Source organism: Salmo salar, chromosome 12, assembly GCF_965601325.2.
Source record: "Salmo salar chromosome 12, fSalSal1, whole genome shotgun sequence".
Classification (NCBI taxonomy): Eukaryota; Metazoa; Chordata; class Actinopteri; order Salmoniformes; family Salmonidae; genus Salmo; species Salmo salar.
Genome location: NC_138302.1, coordinates 83,550,444 through 83,561,895, shown reverse-complemented (window position 1 = coordinate 83,561,895; position 11,452 = coordinate 83,550,444). Strand labels below are relative to the sequence as shown.

Genomic DNA, 11,452 nt, shown 5'->3' with positions numbered 1-11,452 from the left:
CAATCCGTGAGAAAGAGAAGGTGTCTCCCTCTGCTCCGTTTCTTGGGAGAGTACTCTATCTACACAACTGTGGCTGAGGGGGTAGATAGATGAGGACTCTAGACAGAGGCCCACTCGATGAGGAAAGGTTTTTATGTCTCTAGTAGCTTTTTGTGGTGCCAATGTTCCTGACATCCTGACACAAAACAGTGTGTCAGGATGCATTTCTGCATTTCTGCAGAAGTGTATAGTATGCACAAAAACATGAGATAAAAATTCTGCTTAAATGACATACTACTTTTCTAGGCTAATTCTATCAGCAATCAGCATCAGAGCTTTGAGTCATGAACACACCACAAGAACACATACGCCTACCAAAAATACCATAACCAGCTGGGAGGACTGAGTGTGGCAGATTTACAGTAATATGTATACACTTCTCTGAAAACAAGTTGCAGATTCAAATGAAGTAGAGGAATGTTATATCCTGTAATGTTATGATGCATTTGATCAGTGTTTTTTCCACAACACTGTAAATATATTGTTATTCTATACTGTAATGGGTAGGATATGTACAGTGGGGCCCGAAATTAGTGACACTCTTAATAAAGATTAGCAATAATTACTATATAAAATATATAATTATAATACTGAGCTATATCGTATGCTCAACATTTTTCGGAAATGATATTATTTTAATCTAATGCAATTGCTCAGAGAAAGAGATTTTGCTGAACAAGTCATATTGATTTAGTAATGATTGGCACCCCTAAAGATTCCTAAAAAGTCAATTAGTCAAAAGTTTAGTATTTGATCCCAGTTTTCATAGCACGGAATGACTACATCAAGTGTGTGATTCTACAAACTTGTTGGATGCATTTGTCCTTCGTTTTGGTTGTGTTTCAGATTATTTTGTGCCCAATAGAAATGAGTAGTAAATAATGCGTTATGTCATTTGGGAGTCACTTTATTGTAAATAAGAATATAATATGTTTCTGAACACTTCTACTTTAATTCGGATGCTACCATGATTATGGATAATCCTGAATGAATCGTGAATAATGATGAGTGAGAAAGTTACGGAGGGTCAAAGATCATACCCCCAAGACATGCAAACCTCCCCTGTTATTGTTAATGGTGCAGTGAGGCTCCTCAGAGGAGGAAGGGGAGGACCATCCTCCGCAGTGAAATTTCATAAAAATTAAAATAGTGAAACATTAAACTATACTAAATATATTAATGTCACCAAATAATTAATTAAAACACACTGTTTTGCAATAAAGGTCTACAGTAACTTCAACAGCACTGTCTGGGGTAGCACCATGCTGTAGCTGGAGGACAGCTAGCTTCCGTTCTCCTCTGGCTACATTGACTTCAATACAAAACCTAGGAAACTCATAGACCTCACCCCCTTCCATAGACATACTGTCACGACTTCTGCCGAAGTCGATGCCCCTCTTCGTTCGGGTGGTGCTCGACGTCACCGGTCTTCTAGCCATCACTGATCCATTTTTCATGTTCCATTGGTTTTGTCTTGTTTTCCTACACTCCTGGTTCCAATCCCATTCATTAGATGTTGTATATTTAACCCTCTGTTTTCCCTCATGTCCTTGTCCGAGATTGTTTGTTGTTATTGTGTTTCGTGGATTATGTATAGGTGTGCGACGGGTTATGTTACCCATGTTATTTTTTGTACGTTTGTTTTTATCTCATTTAAACTACTCCAATTACATCAAGTTGGTTTCTGCTGCGCCTGACTTCCATGCCACCTACACCCACGCCAATGACACATACATGGTAATTATGACCACTTCTGGAGGACGTCCTCCAACCAATCAAAGTTGTTTCAGTATGAACTGACATATTGTCCATCCAATCATAGGATTAGGATCAGAGAATTAACCTAGTGTGTTGTATTGGGGTTGTGCCACAGAGCATTATGGGGGTTCTATGTGTTGAGAGGCTTGGTGGCATTGTTGAATAGAGATTGAGAGAGAGTCGCAAACGCCATTATACCAAAGAAGAAGAGAGTAAAGAGTGATAGTAGAGAATTTTGGGGATATTATTCAACTAAAATAAAAAAAAATCTAATTACAGGAGACGGGGAGGTATATTATGAATTGGTTTCTTGGTTTCAGAACTTAATTTCTGTGTTCAGTTAGCAGTGGTGTAAAGTACTTCAGTAAAAATACTTTAATGTACTACTTAAGTCATTTTTTGGGTATCTGTACTTTACTTAACTATTTATATTTCTTACAACTTTTACTTTACTACATTTCTATAGAAAATAATCTACTTTTTACTCCATACGTTTTCCCTGACACCCAAAAGACTCGTAACATTTGGACTGCTTAGCAGGACAGGAAAATGGTCCAATTCACGCACTTATCAAGAGAACATCCCTGGTCATCCCTACTGCCTCTGATCTGGCGGACTCACTAAACACAAATGCTTCATTTGTAAATGATGTTTGAGTGTTGGAGTGTGCCCCTGGTTATCCGTAAATTAAAAAAACAAGAACATGGTGCTGTCTGGTTTGCCTAATATAAGGAATTTGAAATCATTAGTACTTTTACTTTTGACACTGAAGTATAGTTTAGCAATTACATTTACTTTTGATACTTAAGTATATTTAAAACCAAATACTTTTACTCAAGTAGTATTTTACTGGTTGACTTTCCCTTTTACTTGAGTCATTTTCTATTAAGGTATCTTTACTTTTACTCGAGTATGACAATCGATCATGTAATGGAGGAAGATCTGCGTATTCAAACTACACAACACAACGAGAAAGTAAGAAGAGACAGTGATGTTCTCAAGCGGTTTATCGACACTACATTTTTCGGTATGCAAGAATGAACTTTTAGAGGACAACAAAGAGAGGGAAAGTTCCGACTCAGGATGTAAGGCACACCTACTGTACAAGGCACGGTTTGCCTTAATTTATGATAACATCAAGTCTCGGATAGCACGGAGGTACAAAAGCCTGGACAGCATGTGATTCCTGGAGTTGTTAGATGGTAGTTAATTTGATTAATTCAAGACAAAACAGAAGTATGTCACCTGTTTTAATCTGAAATGCAGATTATTTTTCTTAACCCTTTGCTAGTATTAGATTGAGTGTTATCGTGGAAACACAAGGTATAAACAAAGCAAAGGAACTATTTTTCATCTTCTAGCTTTATTTAGTAGTACACTAGTATAAATGAGTTGAATCAGCAGACAGTGGGAAGCACCACTGACCTCAGTGAAGACTGAACACACATTTCCACATCATAACAGGCTGAAGTTGTTATTCGTTGTGTATGTCTACTCAAGAGATGAGTCAACAGACTAAAAAAACTACAAAAGTGTAAAACAGAAAAAGGAAAAAGATGACATCAATTACAAAAGAAAAAGCATTTTTAAAACACACAGATGAAAGGAGAATTTAATCTACACAATCACATTGGCCCACAGTTCTTTCCTATTGCCTTTCTTTATGCTTTTCCATATTCCTCCTAAAAAGCAAGTATAATGTCCTAGTCCAACCAAAATACAGTGAATTCATTCTGTCATTTGGGCCACTATATATTTGTTAATGTGTTTTTTTGTCACATACACCTGGGAAAAGAACACAATGCAGAGAAATGTATTGAAAATCATGAATATTATGTTTTGTACCCAGCTTGAGTGATCATTCTACAGTGTGAATGGAGTGACTCGGCAGAACAGAGCAGTGCAGCAAGGTACAGTACAGTAAATCACACATCTACACTTTGCCACACAATCAAAGGAGGCGTGTGTTCACAGTTCACAACGTAAAAAATATCAATTAAAAAAGTGGTCTAAATATGTGCAATGAATGTAGGTATTTAGTGTAAATGTGTTCTAGATAAGAGGAATAGAGAAGGACTGAGGAGGGAGTGTGTGTTTGGGCTACAGTGGATGTGAGAGATGGGACTCTTCAACCACTCCTGTGACGCGGGAACCAATCCTCTACACACAGACACATGGGTAACCAAATAAATAAAATAGGTGAAAGGCAATAATGGGAAAAACAAAATAAGAGGAGGGACATATAGTAATTGAATCTGGAAGAGCAAGTCTCCAGATTCACTTTGCACAAGGAGACATGCACACATATCAAATGATGGGTGGGGGATCGTACCATCTCTAGACCCTTTGAGTATACAGTATATGTATATCTGACTCATTCTTTATTTTGTCCCCTCTGCTTGTGACTAGAAGTTTGACGTGTATACAGTATAATATTTAATATGCATTTGTATATATATTCTCATATTAATCACACAATTCATCACAGAACCCCCTGGCATTGAGTAGCTTAGGAGCAGGGTTGGAGAGAGAGACAGGGAGACATAAGTTACTGGAGGAGGATAGGGGCACCACTGAGGGCTGCTACCCGGTGTGGAGTGAGGAAGAGATGGGGAGGTTTAGCAGGAGACCTCCATGGTCTGGGGCCCAGGCTGGTTGTCCAGGCCTCCGGTGGTGTTGGCTCCCTCCAGCAGGTTGTTGAGGTTGCGGCTGCGGCTGCTGTCCATGGAGGTGATGCTGGTAGAGGAGGTGGTGCGGGATCGGGCCAGACGAGTCATTCCAGCCGTGGGCACTACAACACAACACAGTGTTAACATTCCAGTCACAATGTAGAGCACTTCATGCAATGCAGGAAGCATTATGACGTGTTCCCTCTGTTTGGGAATTACATTAATAAATCATACAAATACGGAAGATATTCACCATGCAGACAAATCTGAGGAAATAAAGGCACCGATAAAATAAAGAAAAAGCTTAAATACAGTATGCAAGCCAAAGACGCTGACAAGAATGCCTTGCAATTAAGGCAATACAATAAGAGCATAAAGCACAGAAAAAACATATAAATGAAGACAAAATTAAGCAAAACTAGCACCTTGTGTAACAATAGGAAAAACATATCAAACTTAGGGCAGTCAGAAGCAGATCGATGCTTACAGGAGCAACATAACCACCTAACAAAATGTCAAAGTATGCAGACAGTTCTCCACTTAATTGAACAATACAGATGACTGAAAATACCAATATGTCATGACTTTCTGAGCATACCTTGACATTCATCTAATGTGTGTTAGGCTGAATGGAGACTGGTACGAGGCCAACTGGTCTACAACTGCTACTGCTTTAAAACCTGGTACCTGATTCGTTGCTCAGGTGACTGAGAAGAATGTAGGGAACTGTTAGCATTGATGGAGGGAGGAAAGGATTGAAAGAAGAAGAAAGGAGAACATATTGAAAGGGAGTAAGGTTCATGAAAGAGCAGGTAATGAATATAAGTAATTTTTAAGGGAAAGACAACTGTTGTATACCACAGAGACAAAGGAAAGAAAATATGTGTTCTTCCTGGGTCTGATTCTATCTGGGGTAGGTAGAGGAGAGACAGAGATAGCCCAAAGGGACAAAGCAGAATTACTCATACTAAGATGATGATGAAAGATAAACAGCATCTTGTCTCATTCATACTGCTATGTAAAAATGTCGTCTTGATATCTATTGTGCTACACGACTGTGAGAAACTGTAACCACAGAAAGGTGTTTGATGTCATGCTGAGTTATTATTTCTATTCAGAACCCTTCTCTGCATGAGAAGAGGCTTTAATCAACTCTACTCTGGCTGTGACATTTCCTCTGTAGGGAGTGATTCTGTGCTCCCACTGAGGAAGGCTGGGGGAGGAAACAGAAGAGCCTAGTACCATAGAAATACTGTGCTGGGGCCTCATTTATAAAACAGACTTACGATCAATTTTGATCTTAAGTATGACTTACGCAGAAAACCACGTATAAGTAGTTATTTATAAAACCTTACTTTGACGTGGAAATTATCTTATCTCTACGCAAAGTAGAGATAAGCTGCTGATGTCTTACCTGTTGTTGTCTTAGCTAGCTCTCCCAATCAACACGTGATTGCTTTATACCTCGCTTTATGTCTCTCTCTGTCAATATGCCTTGTATACTGTTGTTTAGGATAGTTATCATTGTTTTAGTTCACTGCGGAGCCCCTAGTCCAGTGCAACATGCCTCAGATACCTCTTTTGTCCCACCTCCCACACATGCGGTGACCTCACCCAGCATAACTAGTGCGTCCAGAGATGCAACCTCTCTTATCGTCACTCAATGCCGAGGTTTACCTTCACTGTACCCATACCCTACCATACTGTACATTATGGCCTGAAACTATCCTACCACGCCCAGAAATCTGCTCCTTTTATTCTCTGTCCCCAACGCACTAGACGACCAGTTTTGATAGCCTTTAGCCGTACCCTCATCCTACTCCTCCTCTGTTCCTCGGGTGATATGGAGGTTAACCCAGGCCCTGCGTGTCCCCAGGCCCTCTCATTTGTTGACTTCTGTAAGCGTAAAAGCCTTGGTTTCATGCATGTTAACATCAGAAGCCTCCTCATAACGTTGTTTTACTAACTGCTTTAGCACACTCCGTCAACGCTGATGTCCTTGCCGTGTCTGAATCCTGGCTTAGGAAGGCCACCAATAATTCTGAGATTTCCATCCCCAACTACAACATTTTCAGTCAAGATAGAACTGCCAAAGGGGGAGGAGTTGCAATCTACTGCAAAGATAGCTTGCAAAGTTCTGTCTTACTTTCCAGGTCTATGCCCAAACAGTTCGAGCTTCTAATTTTAAAAATGAATCTCTCCAGAAACAAGTCTCTCACTGTTGCCTCCTGTTATAGACTGCCCTCAGCTCCCAGCTGTGCCCTGGACACCATATGTGAATTGATTGCCCCCCATATATCTTCAGAGTTTGCTCTGCTAGGTGACCTAAACTGGGATATGCTTAACACCCCGGCAGTCCTACAATCTAAGCTAGATGCCCTGAATCTCACACAAATGATCAAGGAACCCACCAGGTACAACCCTAAATCCGTAAACATGGGCACCCTCATAGATATTATCCTGACCAACTTGCCCTCCAAATACACCTCTGCTGTTTTCAATCAGGATATCAGCGATCACTGCCTCATTGCCTGCACCCGCTATGGGTCCGCGGTCAAACAACCACCCCTCATCACTGTCAAATGCTCCCTAAAACACTTCAGCGAGCAGGCCTTTCTAATTGACCTGGCCCGGGTATCCTGGAAGGATATTGACCTCATTCCGTCAGTAGAGGATGCCTGGTTGCTCTTTAAAAGTGCTTTCCTCAACATCTTAAATAAGCATGCCCATTCAAAAATGTAGAACTAAGAACAGATATAGCCCTTGGTTCACCCCAGAGTTGACTGCCCTTGATCAGCACAAAAACATCCTGTGGCATTCTGCATTAGCATTAAATATCCCCCGTGATATGCAACTTTTCAGTGATGTCAGGAACCAATATACACAGTCAGTTAGGAAAGCTAAGGCTAGCTTTGCATTCTGTAGCACTAATTCCAAAAAGTTCTGGGACACTGTAAAGTCCATGGAAAATAACAGCACCTCCTCCCAGCTGCCCACTGCACTGAGGCTAGGAAACACTGTCACCACCGGTAAATCCACGATAATCGAGAATTTCAATAAGAATTTCTCTACGGCTGGCCATGCTTTCCTCCTGGCTACCCCAACCCCGACTAACAGCTCCGCACCCCCCGCAGCTACTTGCCCAAGCCTCCCCAGCTTCTCCTTCGCCCATATCCAGATAGCAGATGTTCTGAAAGAGCTGCAAAACCTGGACCTGTACAAATCAGTTGGGCTAGACAATCTGGGCCCTCTCTTTCTAAAATGATCTGTCGCCATTTTTGCAACCCCTATTACCAGTCTGTTCAACCTCTCTTTCATATCGTCCGAGATCCCTAAAGATTGGAAAGCTGCCACGGTCATCCCCCTCTTCAAAGGGGGTGACACTCTAGACCCAAACTGTTACAGACCTATATCCATCCTGCCCTGCCTTTCTAAAGTCTTCGAAAGCCAAGTTAACAAACAGATCACGAATCCCACGTACCTTCTCCGCTGTGCAATCCGGTTTTCGAGCTGGTCACAGGTATACCTCAGCCACACTCAAGGTACTAAACGATATCATAACCGCTATCGCAGCCGTCTTCATCGACCTGGCCAAGGCCTTCGACTCTGTCAATCACCGTATTCTTATCGGCAGACTCAACAGCCTTGGTTTCTCAAATGACTGCCTGGCCTGGTTCACCAACTGCTTCTCAGATAAAGTTTAGTGTGTCAAATCGGAGGGCCTGTTGTCCGGACCTATGGCAGTCTCTATGGGGGTACCACAGGGTTCAATTCTCGGGCAGACTCTTTTCTCTGTATATGTCAATGATGTCGCTTTTGCTGAGGGTGATTCCCTGATCCACCACTACGCAGACGACACCATTCTGTATACATGTCACGTCCTGGCCAGTATAAGGATTAATTGTTATTGTAGTTTGGTCAGGACGTGGCAGAGGGTATTTGGTTTATGTGGTTCGGGGTGGTGGTTTTTCTAAAAAGGGCATTTGATTTATGTATTCCGGGGTTTTTGGGCACTGTTCCTTGTTTATGTAATTCTGTTTAGTCTAGGTAATCTATTTCTATGTTGAGTTAATTGGGGTGGACTTCCAATTGAAGGCAGCTGTGTGGTGTTGCCTTTGATTGGAAGTCCTATATTAGTTGGGTGTGTTTGTCTGTGTATTTGTGGGAGATTGTTTCTTGTTTTGCCGAGTGAGCCTTTCAAGACTGTTTCGTTGTTTTGGTGTGTTCATTCTGAGTTAATAAATGTCAAGATGAGCGTACACATGCCTGCTGCGTTTTGGTCCTCCATTACCCACGACAACCGTGACAATACATCTGGCCCTTCTTTGGACACTGTGTTAACAAACCTCCAAACAAGCTTTAATGCCATACAACACTCCTTCAGTGGCCTCCAACTTCTCTTAGACACTAGTAAAACTAAATGCATGCTTTTCTACCAATCGCTGCCCACACCTGCCCGCCCGACTAGCATCACTACTCTGGACGGTTCTGACTTAGCATATGTGGACAACTACAAATCTGGCTAGACTGTAATCTCTCCTTCCAGACTCATATTAAACATCTCCAATCCAAAATTAAATCTAGAATCGGCTTCCTATTTCGCAAAAAAGCCTCTTTCACTCACACTGCCAAACATACCCTCGTAAAACTGACTATCCTACCGATCCTCAATTTCGGCGATGTCATTTACAAAATAGCCTCCAACACTCTACTCAGAAAACTGGATGCAGTCTATCACAGTGCCCTCCGTTTTGTCACCAAAGCCCCATATACCACCCACCACTGCGACCTGTATGCTCTCGTTGGCTGGCCCTCGTTACATATTCGTCGCCAGACCCACTGGCTCCAGGTCATCTATAAGTCTTTGCTAGGTAAAGGTCCACCTTATCTCAGCTCACTGGTCACCATAACAACACCCACCCGTAGCACGCGCTCCAGCAGGTATATCTCACTGGTCAACCCCAAAGCCAACACCTACTTTGGCCGCCTTTCCTTCCAGTTCTCTGCTGCCAATGACTGGAGCAAATTGCAAAAATCGCTGAAGTTGGAGACATATCTCCCTCACTAACTTTAAGCATCAGCTATATGAGCAACTTACCAATCGCTGCAGCTGTATGTAACCGATGTGAAATGGCTAGCTAGTTAGTGGTGGTGCGAGCTAATAGCGCTCTGAGACCTTGAAGTAGTTGTTTCCCTTGTTCTGCAAGGGTTGCGGCTTTTGTGGCGCGATGGATAACGATGCTTTGTGGGTGTCAGTTGTTGATGTGTGCAGAGGGTCCCTGGTTTGAGTCCAGGTAGGGGCGAGGAGAGGGACGGAAGCTATACTGTTACATGTACACAGCCCATCTGTAAATAGCCCATCCAATCAACCTACCTCATCCCCATATTGTTTTTATTAACTTTTTTGCTCTTTTGCACACCAGTATTTCTACTTGCACATCATCATCTGCACATCTATCACTTCAGTGTTAATTTGATAAATTGTAATTTCTTTGCTACTTTGGCCTATTTATTGCCTTACCTCCTCACACATTTGCACACACTGTATATAGACTTTTTCTATTTTATTTCTCTGTGTTGTTGTTTTTGTTGCACTGCTTTGCTTTATCTCGGCCATGTCGCAGTTGTAAATGGGAACTTGTTCTCAGCTGGCCTACCTCGTTAAATAAAGGTGAAATAACATTTAAAAAAATAAAAAAGTCTAGACTTGACCTAAGTGATTTTCCTGCTGGTTATGTATGGATATTCTTTTCTTCCCTTGCAGTTTAAGGTCAGAGCATTTCTTTTTCACATCAGCCACAGCTCTGTCTTGCTGCCCCACCTCGTTCACTGCAGCGGCGACACACTCCCAAGCTACCTGTTTCGCTTTGTTTGTCAACCCACTATTTAGTCCACCGAATAATACGTGTTGCCTGTCTTCAATCTCCTCTACCATCGACGTGATCTCACCTTTCAAAAAGTTAGCTTTTCTCTTTTGGTCCATGGCTATTCCTGACTAAACCATAATTTGTGCTAGCATTCTAGAAGGGGAAATCGCTGATTGTAAGGCACGTTTAGGTGCCGTCAATTTTAAGTTAATTTGAGATTTATAGAGTACATAGAGCCTGTTTAAGTCTGCGCTTTGCTTTGTGTCACAGGAGGAGATGCATCTTAAACAGTTTGGGTAGAAAAGAAAAGTACACAAGGCAAGTCGAGAGAGTCTCTCCCACGCAGAGTTGAACAGGAAGTCAATTGCTGTTCAGCACATCTTTGGTGCTAGTCATTCATGCTACAATCACAATTTCTCACCTACTGACAACTGAGGCTATGCAACACTGCAAAGATGAAAGAGGAATTGGCAGCTGTGAGGCGTGAGGGGCGGCCTCCTCTCCGTGACCAGTGTGACAAACAAAGGGTCTTTTCAGAAACCATTGGCTACACTCCAAACCCAGGAGGGGGTCTGGCAAAGGCTCATGGGAAACCGTGATAAAAACAATACTTAATTGAGCAATAGTTGTTATTTTTCTCACGTCAACAGGAAATACATAGAGAACACAGATCTTAACCACAAATACGTACAACAGCTTGTTAGTGGATAATCAATAAGAGTAAAGTTCCAGAGAGTAAAGTGGCCAGAGTCAATATATATATATTTTTTTTTGTATGCTAGAAAGGAGTGGTTATCGAGATCACACATTTAGAATGAAAAGTAAGAGAGTTATGTACTTACTATAACCCATACCCTGAACAAAGTACTTGAAGGCCTCTGCCAGTTTCCCTGGCTGTGGAGGAGATTACAGTAAGTTAGTTATCAAAAATATATATTTTTATGATAATGATTTAAAAAGCTATATAAGCATATAATAACTTTCAGATCATCAAACCTCACCTGCACAACCTGAGGTAAGCCTCCACAATCAGCCATCTACAGAGAGAAGGGGGAGAAAGAGAGAACTTCTGAGTCGCTACACGTGATGCAATAGCTTAGCATATAATATTGATTATTC

At 41.7% G+C, this 11,452-nt stretch overlaps 1 protein-coding gene across 3 annotated transcripts in view; it reads right to left on the bottom strand.

The window, feature by feature from the left end:
- Positions 1-3,601: 3,601 nt before the first annotated feature.
- LOC106565784 (protein NDRG3) overlaps positions 3,602-11,452 on the bottom strand; it is a 57,183-nt gene continuing 49,332 nt past the window's right edge. For 2 of the 3 annotated variants that reach the window (XM_014133296.3, XM_014133297.3), the window contains 4 exons: positions 11,335-11,370; positions 11,176-11,227; positions 5,154-5,192; positions 3,602-4,588 (listed from right to left, as the gene is read on the bottom strand). In XM_014133296.3, coding sequence (XP_013988771.2) covers positions 4,416-4,588; positions 5,154-5,192; positions 11,176-11,227; positions 11,335-11,370 — 300 coding nt within the window. In that variant the 3' untranslated portion in view covers positions 3,602-4,415. The remainder of the gene's footprint in view (positions 4,589-5,153; positions 5,193-11,175; positions 11,228-11,334; positions 11,371-11,452) is intronic. The other variant, XM_014133298.3, reaches the window with a different exon arrangement.